The sequence below is a fragment of the Ipomoea nil genome, unplaced genomic scaffold (genome assembly GCF_001879475.1).
Source record: "Ipomoea nil cultivar Tokyo-kokei standard unplaced genomic scaffold, Asagao_1.1 scaffold0519, whole genome shotgun sequence".
Lineage (NCBI taxonomy): Eukaryota > Viridiplantae > Streptophyta > Magnoliopsida > Solanales > Convolvulaceae > Ipomoea > Ipomoea nil.
Window position 1 is genome coordinate 1315700 of NW_017616947.1, and position 15453 is coordinate 1331152.

General features: G+C 40.9%; 1 protein-coding gene across 1 annotated transcript; it reads left to right on the top strand.

The window, feature by feature from the left end:
• The first annotated feature begins 419 nt into the window (after window positions 1-419).
• LOC109174041 (berberine bridge enzyme-like 21) lies at window positions 420-4970 on the top strand. Its single transcript, XM_019323334.1, has 2 exons — window positions 420-918; window positions 3391-4970. The coding sequence occupies exons 1-2, from the start codon at window positions 420-422 to the stop codon at window positions 4968-4970; spliced, it is 2079 nt and encodes a 692-aa protein (XP_019178879.1).
• Window positions 4971-15453: the final 10483 nt, after the last annotated feature.

Sequence of the window (15453 nt, forward strand, 5' to 3'; positions counted from 1 at the left end):
AAATTGTGTACTTGAAGCAACCACCTGGTTATATTGATGCTCAGTATCCAAATCATATTTGCTTACTGAAAAGGTCTCTTTACGGATTAAAATAGGCACCCAGGGCTTAGTTTAATCGTTTGCACACCTTCTTACTATCTATTGGTTTTGAGGCATAAAAAACGGATGTGTCCTTGTTTTAATACACACAGGGATCTGATTCTGTATATCTATTAGTTTATGTGGATGATATACTTATGATGGGGAGTGATCATGATCTAGTTAATTACTCAGTTAGTATCAAAACTTTCTACTGTTTTTAAAATTAGAGATCTTGGTGAACCTGGATTTTTTTTTTTTGAATTGAGACAGTTAAATGTAGTGATGGAATTTTACTTTCATAACAAACATACATGAATGACATTTTAAAACGTAATGGAATGACAGAATGTAAAACACTGTCTACTCCTATTTCTACTTCAAAAGCCGTGGGCATTGATACAACCTTACATGACGATCCTACACAGTACAAGAGTTTGGCTGTTGCGTTACAATATCTAACTATCACTCATCCTGATATTTCCTTTGCAGTCAATCAGTTGTGTCAACACATGAGTGCTCCTACAGTCTCTCACTTGGAGCAATTAAAAAGAGTTTTGAGGTATGTTAAAGGAATTGTTACTTTTGGTTTACGAGTCAGACAGTCATCTTCAAGAGAAATTCATGCCCTCTCTGATTCTGACTGGGCTGGTTGTCTGGAGGATAGAAATCTACAAGTGGTTTTGCTGTGTTTTTTCGGTTCTAATCTTGTGACTAGGGTCTGCAAGAAACAAAGAACTGTTGCTAGATCTTCCACTGAGACTGAATATAAAGCTCTAGCAAATGTTTGTGTTGAAGTAATTTGGATTATGTCACTTTTGCGAGAAATCCATGTTCCATGTATTTCTGTCCCTAAATTATGGTGTGACAATCTTGGGGCTACGTATATGTGTGCTAATCTCATCTTTCATGTGCGCACCAAACACGTAGAGATAGACTATTATTTTGTGAGCGATAGAGTTAGTTACTGCTGGAGAAATTCAAGTCAATTTTATTTAAACTAAAGATCAACTTTCAGACATATTTACTAAAGCATTGCCTAGTCTTAGGTTTTCTTTTCTTAGACACAAGCTATATGTTACTAGTATACCACGTGTTTAAGGGAGAATATTAAGACTAGTATTAGGACTCTTTGTATTTGAGTCACTGTCCTAGTTTCCCTATGATTACTCTTGTATATAATCTCTTATCTATACCGTTGTAACTTATGGCGTGTTTGGTTCATGGAATAGGTCGGGAAAGGAATACCATTCCCGGGAATAGACCTATTCCATTGTTTGTTTTGTCATTTTATTCAAGGGAATAGCGTTCCCGAGAATGAGCTATTCCCTTTGCAAGGGGAATAGCCATTCCTAGGGGACCTCCTGGTATTAGTTATTCCCAAGTATTTGGGAATAGCTTTAGTACTATAATGACCCATTCGGTTCACGGAATAGGCCGGAAATGGCATAGCATTCCCAGTAATAGGCCTATTCCTTTGTTTGGTAATCATTTCTATTACCAGGAATAATATTCTTGGTAATAGCCTATTACCTCAAATAAGGTAATAGTTATTACTAGGGACCCCTGGTATTAGCCTATTACTGAACGCTCAGGAATAGATTTTAGAATCTATTTTCTTTTTTACCCATTTCTTTAACCAAATTTTTTTATCCTATATATAAATTTATCCTATTTCACAACCGTTGTCGCCACCACCACTATCACCGCCGCCACCATCGTCACAACCGTCGCCGCCCACACCACCATCGCCACCCTCACCACTGCCACCGCCACCACCACCACTACCACCCCAGCACCACCACTGCCACCACCACCATCAGCCACCACCATTGCTGCCGCCGCCGCCACCACCACCACCGCCACCAGAACCACCACCCAGCACCACCACCACCACCACCACCGCCACAACCGTCGCCGCCTCCACCACCACTGCCACAACCGTCACCGTCACCACCACCACCGTCGCCCCCACCACTGCCACCGCCACCACCACCACTACCACCCCAACACCACCACCACCACCGCCACCACCATCACCACCACCGCCACAACCACTGCCACCACTGCCACCACCACCACCACCGCCACCACCATCGCCACCATCACATATTTGTATAAGGGTATTTATGTCTTTTAAAACATATTTCATTTCTATTCCTTAAACCAACCAAACACTGTAATATAATTCCTAAAGTCTATTCCTTCCGCGAACCAAACATTAGAATACAATTCCTATTCTATTCCTTGCCTATTCCATTCCTTATGGAATAACATTCCTATTACCTCAAAATTCATTCCGTGAACCAAACCTGCTGTAATACTGAAAATACCCTACCACCGTCACCACTGCCGCCGTCTCCACCACCACCATCACCATCGCCACCACCACCACAACCGCCACCACCATCACCATCGCCACCACCACCACAACCGCCGCCGCCACCGTCACCACCACCGCCGCCGCCGCCACCGTCACCACCACCACCACCGTCGTCGCCACCACCGCCGCCGCCGCCACCACCATCGCCGCCACCGTCACCACCACCACCACCGTCGTCGCCACCACCGCCGCCGCCACCATCGCCGCCACCATCGCCGCCACCGCCACCGCCACCAACACCAACACCAACACCACCGCCACCACATATATTTATAAGCGTGTTTATGTCTTTTGAAACATATTTCATTCTATTCCTTAAACCAACCAAACACTGTAATATAATTCTTAAAGTCTACTCCTTCTGCTAACCAAACAATAGAATAGAATTCATATTCTATTCCTTGCCTAATCCATTCCTTATGGAATAGCATTCCTATTACCTCAAAATTCATTCTGTGATAGTTTATTTAATAATACAGTTATACAGTTCTCATCGCAGTCACACAAATAATGATTAAAACAACCAATATATATGTTAAAATATTTAATTTCAAACATTTTGAAAATCTTTTATAAAAGAAAGACTTATATATTTTACTTTTTAAGTTGAATTCTATCCTCAGAATGGCATAACAAACAGAACCCCGACCAGCGAACTTATGTAAATAGTAAATTAAAAATCTCCGGTCAAAGAATTTGTAATGGTTGACCGCATTTCAGTTCTACCCTAATGTCACTTGATCACCACGTCACGCTATATATGTATATATACAAGCTAAGCTAAGCTAAGCCCGGGAATCCATGAAAGCTCAGACAACACAAAAACACACATAAAATAAAATAAATAAATATGGATATGCTGAAGAGCTTCTACTTTTCATTATTCTTTCTGGTTTTTCAAGCTCTTTGTCGCGTCTCTGTTTGTGCAGACACCAGTGATTTCTACCAGAAGTTTGTGGATTGCTTGACAACCACCGCTAAACCCCCAATCCCAAAAGACCAAGTTTCCAAGATTGTGTATGAGCCCAAAAATGAAAAATTCTTGTCGATTTTAAACGCCTATGTGAGAAACCGGTGCTACAACACCTCCTCGTCGTCCAAACCCGACGTCATTGTAACTCCATTGGAAGAGACCCATGTTCCGGGGATTGTTACGTGCGCTCTCGACGTCGGCGTTCCGATTAAGGTCCGGAGCGGGGGTCATGACTTCGAGGGGCTATCGTACGTGGCCGGATCGGAATACTTAATTCTTGATATGTTCAATCTCCGATCCGTGGAGGTGGACGTGGGAACCCAGACGGCGTGGGTGCAGACCGGCGCTACCCTCGGCGAGCTTTATTATAGGATTTCGGAGAAGAGCCCCACTCTGGGGTTCCCCGCCGGGACGGCCCCCACCATCGGGATTGGTGGGCACATTAGCGGCGGCGGATACGGGAATATGGTTCGTCAGTACGGGCTGACGGTGGACCATGTGGTGGACGCGCGGTTTGTGGATGCGAAGGGGAAAGTTCTGGATAGGAAGGGCATGGGGGAGGATTTGTTCTGGGCGATTAGAGGCGGCGGAGGGGCTAGTTTTGGGGTCATCTTAGCGTATAAAATCCAACTGGTGAAAGTGCCAGAAAAGGTGACACATTTCGCGGTGGAGAGAAGCATGGAAGAGCACGCGAGTAATGTAGTGTCGGAGTTTCAGAAGGCCGTGGAAACCATGGACCCCAATCTCTTCATCCGCCTCGTTCTAAAGCCCACCCCCGAGGGGGAGAACAAGAAGAAGAACGACATAAAACTCACCGCCATGGGTCTATTCCTCGGCGAATCCGCGAAGCTCCTCCCCATCATGGAAAAGGAAATGCCGGCGTTGGGGCTAGAATCCTCCGACTGCCAGGAAATGACCTGGATCCAATCGGTCATCGAGTGGGCAAACTACGACCACACCGCCAAAAAACCCGAAATTCTCCTCGGCAGAGTCCCCGACGAGGTGTTCTTCACCAAGAGAAAATCCGATTTCGTTATGACGCCAATCCCCAAGGTGGCAATAGAATCGATGTTAAAGAAGATGATAGAGCTGGGCGACATAGAGCTGAAGCTCAACTCCTTCGGCGGGAAACTGCCGGAAATCTGCTCCGACGTGGCCACGCCGTTCCCTCACCGATCCGGAGTTTTGTACCTGATCCAATACGCTGTGTCGTGGAAAGAAGAAGGGTCGGAGGGGGAGATGTTGTTCGTGCAACAAGCAAGGGATATGTACGAGTTCATGACGCCATTCGTGTCCAGCAACCCAAGAAGGGCGTACCTTAACTACCGAGATGTGGACCTTGGGACCACCGAGCACGGCGTCCATGCGTTAACAGAAGGGAGGATGTACGGGACCATGTATTTCAATAAAAACTACGACAAGTTGGCGAGGGTGAAGACCATGGTTGATCATAGAAACTTCTTCAGGAATATTCAGAGCATTCCGCCTCTCAGTCAAGCACGCCCGCGCAATCGCAAACAGGCCGATTCATCATAGATCCATCCATTAATTACTTCAATTCGCCTATTTATCCATGCAAGCCCAAAACTCCGATTATTTTTTTTGATAAGAAAGGATAGGCAGGGTGGAGGGTTATCACGTACACATGCATATTTCTAAAATATATGCAGATTTCATGCATGCATTAGAATAGTTTGAATAATTGTTTTCATTCATATTCTATAATGGGCACTAGTCACGAAAACCCGCACGTCTACCGCGTGGCCTGCCTCGTCTCTCCTGTTCCTGTTCCACACTTGGGCCTTTTGCCCTATACTCAACTCTGCTCTGAAGCTAGCTACTTCATGTATTAAATATGGGCATTTTGCCGAACCTTGGTCTCTTCTCTCAAATTTTGCCCATTGAACCATTGAGCTAAACCCGTGCAGGCCCCATCATTAATCTTGTTATCATTAATCATTAGCTCATCACCATCTTAATCATCCATAATCATCATAAAGCCATAATAATAATGGAAACTGTTGGTCCTGAAGGTGTGAGAGTATAGAAAGGGGAAAAAGACTGAAATAGGACAAAAATGCTTCCCATTTCTCTAAATATGACGGTTTTTTTTTTTTTTTTTTGGACAAATTTGTGAAAACTTCGTTTTACCATGTCCCAGTTCTTTTTTTTTCTTTATTTTTTTATCCGTTTCCAAAGACGCAAATGGGATTTGCGTCTTTGGTATTGTATACGTCAAACGCATTTACCAAATGCGTTTGACGTATATTATTAGTATATGGTAAAACACATGTACGAGATGCGTTTGGAGTATTATACGTCAAACATCATCTTCCTCCACTCACCCTTTTCTTCTTCTTCTTCCATTTCAACATCATCAAGAACCCAAAACCAGGCCATGAAGATGAAGAACCACCACCCACAGAGCTCTGAGGCTTCAATGGGGATCCGCCGCAAGAAAACTCCATTTCCAGCTTTCTGAAATATTCGATTTCCTTCTTTAAGAGTGATCGATCGTTCCCGGCGTGCCAACTTCGACAGGAGCGCTTGCACCGCCACTCAAAGAAGACCGGCGACTAAAACGCATGTACGAGATGCGTTTGACGTATAATACTCCAAACGCATCTCGTACATGCGTTTTACCATATACTAATAATATACGGGTAAATGCGTTTGACGTATACAATACCAAAGACGCAAATGGGATTTGCGTCTTTGGAAACGGATAAAAAAATTAGGATTTGCGTCTTTGGAAACGGATAAAAAAAAAAAAAAAAAAAGAACTGGGACATGCCTAAAACGCATGTCCCAAACGAAGTTTTCACAAATTTGTCCAAAAAAAAATCGTCATATTTTGGGAAATGGGAAGCATTTTTGTCCTATTTCAGTCTTTTTTCCTATAGAAGGGGGGGGGGGGGGGGGGGGGGGGACCTTACTCGAAAGAGTAGTGCAGAGCGGAAAATAGTTTATCCTTTTTAAGTTTCTTTCACTAGTACAAAAAACACTTTTCGAATCGCCTATAAAACACTTTCCGAGACACCTGTGCAGGTGCCTCGAATTCTAGTGACACTGAAAGTGGGTAGCTTTCCGAGTTACCGTATATGATGTCGCGGAAAGCTGACCAAGGATTTCTTTTTATATATAGACTTTCTAGCACCTGCTCCGTTGCAGGTGTGTCACAAAAAGTTTTTTATTTTTTTTATTAATTAATTTTCGTGAGTGGGTGTCGCGAAAAGTCATTTTATTTTATTTTATTGACACGGAAATATTTTTTTTTTAATTAAAAAAAATAAAATTTTATGTGCTTAGGCATTACAATATAATTAACCATAATAAAAATATGATTACAATAATTACAATTTTTAAAAGGACTGGATCCAGTCAATAATCCACATTCTTTAGAATAACACAGTTCTCCAACCCAATAACTCCACAGCAACCAAACATCATTGGCAAATTATGTTGTGCATCCGTATGCACCATATGGTGCATACACCATATGGTGCATATATGCACCATATGATGCATACGGATGCAAAAACAACGTCGTTTTAATAAAACGCGCGTCTCCTCTTAAAAAAAAAAATAAAGTTCGATTCCCAGCAATAACATATGAACTAAAATTCCATAATCGATGAACTATAATTCCATAATCTAATCTATGAACTAAAAATTCCAGAATGAATGAACTAAAATTCCATAATCTATAAACTAAAATTTCAGAATCGATGAACTACAATTCCATAATCGATGAACTATAATTTTATAATCGATGAACTAAAATTCCAGAATGAATGAACAATATAATGTTGTGGTTGGAAATCGAACCTGAATTTTTTTTAAATTGGGAGACGCGCGTTTTTTAATAAAACGACGTTGTTTTGGCATCCGTATGCAACATACGGATGCACAGCATAATGATTGAACATCACTGGGGAGAATTATTACAATAATTACAATAATCACAATACAAATATTATTGAGTATTACAATAATTAACCACCAGATTTCGAAAGTCATTTCAGGCAAAAATTCTTCCGAGCAGCCGAGCTCAGTCCGTTCATACACACCCAACAAAGCCTACAGAAGGCATAAATAGGATAGCTAAATAACTAATTCAAAGCTGTATGAATATCAATGTAAAATTAACAAATATGTATTAGGGATAAAATTTAACAAAAAATGTTAAAACCTAAAATTTTATAGAAAAAATTATTTAAAAAAAAAAACTTCAGCAAGAATAAAAAAATTGCATATATAAGGGATATTTTCAAAAAAAAATGTTAAGATTCAATTTTCTGGAAAACAAAACGAAAAAAAATTAATAAACTAAAAAAAAATGTTACATGGAGAGATCAAACAGATCTAGATGGTGTATGAACAGATCTGTCGCTCATCTGGAGAGATCGAACAGATCCGGAGGTCTCCGTGGCGGTCATCATCGCTGTCGTCGCCGCCTTGTGGATTTCTGGACACCATCGGTGATGATGGAGAACTTGCTACGGTAGCAGAAGCCAGGGAGAATAACAGCGGAGCCATCTTCTTCGATGGAGCGGCGGTCGTGTGGCAGTGGCAGAACGGCGACGGATCTAGCTTCTTCTTCTTCGATTATGGAACGGAGGCGGAGAGCAGGCATACGTCGCAGAGCTCTCAGCCGACCGTACGTTGCAGAGCTCTCGTCACCAGAAGAAACACCACGGCCAGATTTGAGCCCTCAGCCTCCATCGATGGTCACCGGAAGAAATTGTCAAAACCGGAGATGCGAGATGCGTAAGTGTGAAAACAAAGAGAGAAGAAGGAGATGTGTTGAAAATGAAGAGAGAAGGTGATGCGACGTGGTGCCTCGGAAAACATTTTGGCAATAAATTGTATATAGATGAGAAGGAGAAGGAGGCACCTTACGTTAAATTTAATTGAAGGAGTTTGGCAGCAGAATAAATTGTAATAATTTTTATTTTTTTATGACCAAATTCTATAACTTCCCATGGCACCATTTGGGATAGGTGCCGCGAAAATCCATATTATTATTTTAATAATAAAATATTCGCGGCACCTTCTTATAGCGGGTGTCGCGGATACCCTTATTATTATTTTGATAATATAATATTCGCGGCACTCCTTTCCAGTTGGTGTCGCGGATTCCTTTATTATTATTTTAATAATATAATTTCTGAGGCACCTTTACCCGGTTGGTGACGCGAAAAGTTTTACCATTTTCTTTCTACAACACCTTCTTCGTGAAGGTGTTTCGAAAAGTGGTACTTGTATTCTCAATTTTGTACTAGTGTTTGCACACTTTAATGCTGAAAATATTTTCTTAGGTTTGATGGGAATGCAATGCAAAACAGTAAAGTAAATATAAATGAGAGAGGTAGATAGAGAGATTTTTATAGTGGTTCGGCTATTAACGAAGCCTACTCCACTCTTCTTTCAGAACTCATGAAAGGGTTTGTACTATCACTCCTAGTATAAACTAAGCCAAGCTTGCTTCCTTGATCACTAAGCCGGACAGCAACTTGCTAAGGTTTTTCAACTCCTCCGAGTTTACTCCGCCTCTATCAACTTTTACAGAGTTGAGTGGTTGGAAAAAGGTTGATGGTATCTCCAACTTGAAATATTGACTTGATAAAGCTTGATCTTCGTATACTTGTACACGATTTCTTGATGTTGTGAAGACTTTGAAGGCTAGATTCTCTTTAAAACAATCTTCACAAACACACACACACTGGCCATAAATAGCTTATAACTTGAGAGTTTTGAAAGCTTTGTTAGCAATATATAGAGTGATGACCAACACCTTCTTCAAGTGAAGAAGAGGGGTATTTATAGGTGTGAGAAATACATCCGTTGGAGGAAGATGAGATTTCAAACCTATTAACCAGTGTGTAATATCCGCTGGGTAAGGAGACTTTAATGCGGCTTGTACCATGTAGCCGTTGGTAGCAAAAAGGTGACCTACCTTTCTCTTTTAGTACTGAAAAAAGTACAAATCATTTAATGCTCCTTGGGATTTAAAATATCATTCTTAGGACACCATTTGTCTAGAATGATTTTTCCAACTCTAAGACTTAGACATTTTATGCTTCTAAAAATATATAAGACTTGTCCAATCGAGTCAGACTTGACTCGTAGTCTCGGATTCTAGTAACAAATGATTGTCCTTATCATTCGCTGTCTTCACAGTTCAAATGATCTTTCTTTATCATTTGACAATTACATGAGAGATAGACCCTTCCAAGTTTCGGTCTAAGCAGATCTCTCGGCCTTCTCTTGATCTGTCTGTCAGAAAGATGCTCTGATTCGTGTAGAGCACAACTGAGCATGAATCATATTGTGAGCAGAAACAACTTACATAAGGTTTCGTTCTTATCGAACAAAACTGAACTACGAGAGTAAAAGAGGGGTCTAAATTCTTAGTGAGTTTGGTATCATCAAAATCTAACTACACATGTTCCTAACAATTTCCCCCTTTTTTATGATGTCAAAACCTACACTCTCGCTATTAGGCTGAAATTATCCATGAAAGGATTTTCATTACAAAACAGCCATATAGTTGAGTTTACAAAAGAAATCTAACTAAATAAAACACCATAAAACTCAACGCAACCCGCAAAAAGAGATGGATTTCATTCAAATGAGATTTTGATTACAAAAAAGATATCTATCTATTACAAATTATGAAGTTCTTCTCTCTGTCGACCTTCTTCTCTTCGGGTTTCTTCTTATTGAGCTTTCTGATCTTTGAGCATATTTTTCAGATCAATTTCATCATTGATGATTTTCCTGAATTGTTGAATACCCTAGTCTCATGGTAATTCGGCGTACTTCTCTGATAAGGTGTAGCTCATATAGTTGTTGTGTGCTTCGAGAATATCTCGTCCAGGAATAAATCCATTGTTCCACCAACAAACTAGTTCAATGGCGTTCATTCCTTCAACATAGCTTTTGCCTGATTCTTCATGGATCTTGAACACGGCATTGTGCTTGATAGCTAGTTCAGTGTCTTTTCCAATGGCTTTCAGATTCTTTATCTTCTCCTGCACTTCTTGGAAGTAGATAAGATCTTGTTCCTTCTTCTTCTTCTTGATCCCTTCATATACAATATATATAAGACACTGCCTTCTATATTCTTCTATCTCTTTATTACTGGATCTTTGATAATCCTGTCTAGCCTGATTGCCTCTTCTCTCTAACCATATAGGCATGTTGCAACCATCAAATATGTTTCCACTCCCTTCTTTATAAGGTACATATGCAATGAAATTGCCTTCAGCTTACAAAGTAACATTTCAGATGATGTGAATCTCCAACTTTCGGGCTAACTGCATTCGATCTCAGATTAGAATCAGTTATCATAGTATCATTTCTGTCATTATCATCATCATCATCATAATCACTTTGTATCATGCCATCCTGACCATCATCATCATCATCATCATCCATATCATCATCGTTTCCATCTTCATGATCTGAAGGAGTCTGATCAAGTAAGGTTACATGACTCGTGCTAGCATCAGGATCATTTCGGTGTAGCAAGTCAAGTTCAGCCTTTATTTTTGATAGCTTCATGGCATATCTGAGATCCTTCAATTCAGCCTCTGTAGCTTTATTGAGAGACGGTTTCTTGACAATAAGAACGGTGCATAGAGCTTTCCCTTTCTTGTGATCTCGATTTGTCAGCTTGTAAGAGTAGACTTTGTGTATTTCTTCAAGACATGTGCAGGTAATTTTTTTGACTTCCACCGTCGGCAGCTGGTCCACAGAACTGTATGTGCGGGTAATTTTATTTTTTTTTTTTGTTAAAATTATTTTTTATAATTATCATTGTAATATATATTATATTTGTTAATTTCTATTTCGAATTTTTAGTTTTTTTTTTTTGAAAGGAGCCTGTACGGCATTTTATTCAAAATATGCAGCAATAGAAGCTGGTGGATCTGTGTCCCAGCACATAAAAGTCGAGTGAGTAAAAGCAGTAGATGCTAATGTATGCGCTAAATAATTATCTAATCTAGGAATATAATGAAGAAAACAATAATCAAAAGTCGATATACTAGTCCTGCAACTATCAATGGCATAACCCTAGGACCGTGACGAGTGTGTCCTAGACGACAGATATTGCTGAAGCACCAAACAATCCGTGTAGAGCTCGATAGACTTTATTTCGCAGTCTCTCAACCACGATAAAACTTCCTTGCATGCGAAAGCTTCCGCCATTAGGGGTGAAAAACAATCTATCATTGGAGTAGTCATAGCCGAAATATATCCCCCTTGCCCATTTAGAATAATAGTTCCCACCGCTGCTTTGTTTGTTCATGGGTCGTATGCCGCATCGAAGTAACATTGATCCGTCATGTTCTGAGTATGGCGTGAGTTGCTTGGCGTGGACTGCTGTGGTTGATGCAGCACTGTGTTCGGCATGGCAGCAACACTCACTTGCATGGGTACCGGCGCTACAGTGTGTTCGGCCACTGGTATATGATGATCCGAATTCACAGTGTTGGACAGCAAATTTGGGCTTTGGTGGTGGGCCAACTTCCAAGCACTCAGAGCTGATGATGCCATTACAATCACCTTCCGAGGTCTAGGCAAGTACGCATCCCATACAGCTCCATTCCTTGTGTGCCAAATATAATAGAGAATCGCCACTGCATAAATAATCCCATCATCATCTAAAACATTCATCAAATCATTAAACCAATCACTAAAAATATTTGTGACACTATTAGGGATTGGAAGGTGGGATTGTGCCCAAATGTCTGCCGTATAATCACACGCAACCAAAGAGTGCACCACATCTTCATGTCCAATTCCACACATAGCACATGTTGGATCAATATCAACCCTCTTTATAAGTAGGTTCCTTGTAGTGGGCAAAATATCACTCAGAGCTCTCCATAAAAATGTTTTCCACCTGGGGGGATTTTAAGTTTCCACAATTTCTGCCATTTATCAAATGTCCCCACTGGTTGGGTATATTCTCCAATTACTGTTCTATATCCACTTTTAACAGAATATTCACCTTTTGGGTCCCCATACCAGTACCACATATCTTCATAATCTGGTGACACAGGTATTTTCAAAATTCGCTCCACATCCTCAGGTATGAAAATATCTGTGAGAATATCTTTATCCCAGGTTCCTGTCAGTTGATCCAACAGACCCACTACCTTTGCCTGTGCCAACTGGGGTGATTTTTCCGTTAATATTTGTGGCCGAGTTTCATCATGCAACCAAGGATGATCCCATATCAATGTTGACTGGCCATTCCCAATTCTTCTCCTAATTCCCCCACAAATCAACTTTTGTGCTGCCAAAATACTTCTCCAACAAAAACTTGGGTTATTCCCCAAGCATTCATCATAAAAAGAATTAGTGGGATAATACCTGGCTTTATAAACTCTTGAAACCAATGATTGTGGCTGTGTCAGAAAACGCCACGCTTGCTTACCTAGCATAGCAAGGTTAAATGCTTGCAACTCCTTAAACCCCAATCCTCCATATTTCTTCGGGATACATAACTTATCCCATGCTTTCCAATGAATACCTTGATCATCGTTTGACCTCCACCAGTACCGATTCATGGTTCGCTCAATGGCAGTGCATAGAGAGGTGGGCAGTAAAAAGACACTCATTGAGAAGGTAGGCATAGATTGAGCCACACTTTTCAATAGGACCTCCTTCCCTGCTTGTGACAAGAGTTTCTTATTCCAAGAGCTAATTCTTTGTCTTATCTTATCCTCAATATAAGAAAAAGCTACCCTTCTATTTCTGCCCACAAATGATGGAAGCCCTAAGTACTTCCCAAAATTCTGAGCCTGTACCACTCCCAATATACTGGAAACCTCTTCCCTTATTTCATCCCTGGTATTTTTACTATAACAAATACTCGATTTATGATAGTTGACAGCCTGACCAGACATTTCTTCATACTTTTCCAGACAACATTTAATCACACCTGCTTCTTGGGCATTTGCTTTGAAAAAAAGTAAGCTATCATCAGCAAAAAATAGGTGGGTAATAGAAGGTGCCCCTCTAGCAACTCTACATCCATGTATCTCTCCCTTCGCATGTGCCTGTTGTAATAATAGTGAAAGTCCTTCAGCACAAATAATAAATAAATAGGGTGATAGGGGATCACCCTGCCGTAAACCACGAGTCGGAATTATTTGATCACTCCGTGAACCATTAACCAGTACACTATAAGACACCGTGGTTACACACATCATCAACAACTCCACCCATCTTTCATCAAATCCCAATGCCACTAGCATGTTTTGCAAGAAGGACCATTCCATACGGTCGTAGGCCTTTGCCATATCCAGCTTTAAAGCCCCCCAACCTGCTAGTCCACATTGCTTCCTGTTTAAATAATGTCCAACTTCCGCAGCTATCAATATGTTATCTGTGATTAGTCTCTCAGAGATAAACGCACTTTGGGACTAAGATATAATATTTTCCATTAGTGGTTTCATTCTGGCAGTAATAACTTTGGCCATAATCCTATAAATGACATTACTTAAAGCAATCGGTCTATAGTCAGAGACCATCTCCGGGGCTTTCTTCTTCAGGATCAAAATAATATTCGTTTCATTCAGCTGACCAGGTAACGAACAAGTATTCAGACAATTGACAATATATGAAGATACATCAGTCCCCACCACATCCCAGAAGTGCTGATAAAATCCAGGATTCATCCCATCCGGGCCTGGTGCTTTATCAGGATACATTGAAAATAATGCTGATTTAACCTCACTCTCTTCAAAAGGGCGCAATAACCCCTCATTCTGTATAGCCGTTACACGTGGTTGTATACCCTCAAAGAAATCATTATTAATTGCAGGAGAACTTGAGTAAAAAATACCACGATAATAATCCAAGATAATATTTCTCATGGCATCCCCCTCAATCCAATCCCCATTATCATTCATAATTTTAGTAATAGCATTCTTTTTCTTTCGATGAGAAGCATACCTGTGGTAAAACCTGGTGTTTGCATCCGCACCCTTGAGCCAATGCTGTTTGGCCCTCTGCCTCCAGTAAGTATCTTCCTGCAATTCTACACGTGTCAAGCATTCTTCCAGTCTCTGAAACTCAGCTAGAGACACTGGATCCGTACACCCTCTGAGGCGCAGTTGTTCTTTCTACAAGCACAATATTTTTTCACCAAACTTGTGGAATCGGTCTCCACCCCAGCGTGTTAACCGGTCACCACATAATGTGACACACTCCTGCAATCCCCTACTTCTCCCTTCGCCCCACGATTTTTCCACCACCACTCAACATCCTTCATCATGTAGCCATGCCATCTCAAATCGAAACCCTCTTCTCAGGCCACCCCTCCTTTCCCGAAGATTGAGAATCCCAAGGAAAAGAGTTGAGTGATCTGACTTTCTGGTTAGAATATTCTGCACACTTGCATCGGCTACCAGCTCTCTCCAATCCTGAGTGGCCAACACCTTATCTAGTATTTCCTCAATCCAGTTTGGAGTGCCCTTCCCCTTTTCCCAAGTAAATGGATATCCAGACATCGGTAATTGTGTCAAGCCACACTCTTCAATTGTCTCTCCAAAACCCCGTAACAAGTTATCTGGATGGGGATTTCCTCATCGTTTCTCATACTGATATAAGAGATCATTAAAATCTCCAATGATTACCCACGGCAGATCAGATTTTCCTGCTAATGAACGAATAAGATCCCATGACTCCCTTCTCTATGGACGTTTTGAGAAGCCATAGAAACCAGTCATCCTCCACTTACTAAACCCCGGCATACTTACTTCAATATCTATATGATTATCAGAATAACCTATTAAATTCGCAGTATTGTTTTCCTTCCATAATAATGCCAAGCCTCCACTCAGTCCAGAATTATCAACATTAAAAAGACCATCAAAACCAAGCTTAACCCGAAGTCGTTCTGCATGATCCCGGTTAACCTTGATCTCAATCAGAAATACAAAGTCGGGTTTCTTACGGGACACCATGTCCTCAATTTCCCGAACTGTCCGTAGATTAC

Bases quoted from the DNA above. Each gene is read 5' to 3' on its own strand.
- LOC109174041 (XM_019323334.1), top strand. From the start codon at position 420: ATGACAGAATGTAAAACACTGTCTACTCCTATTTCTACTTCAAAAGCC. The intron at 919-3,390 runs GTATTTCTGTCC...CTGTTTGTGCAG, and splicing joins GCGAGAAATCCATGTTCCAT to ACACCAGTGATTTCTACCAG.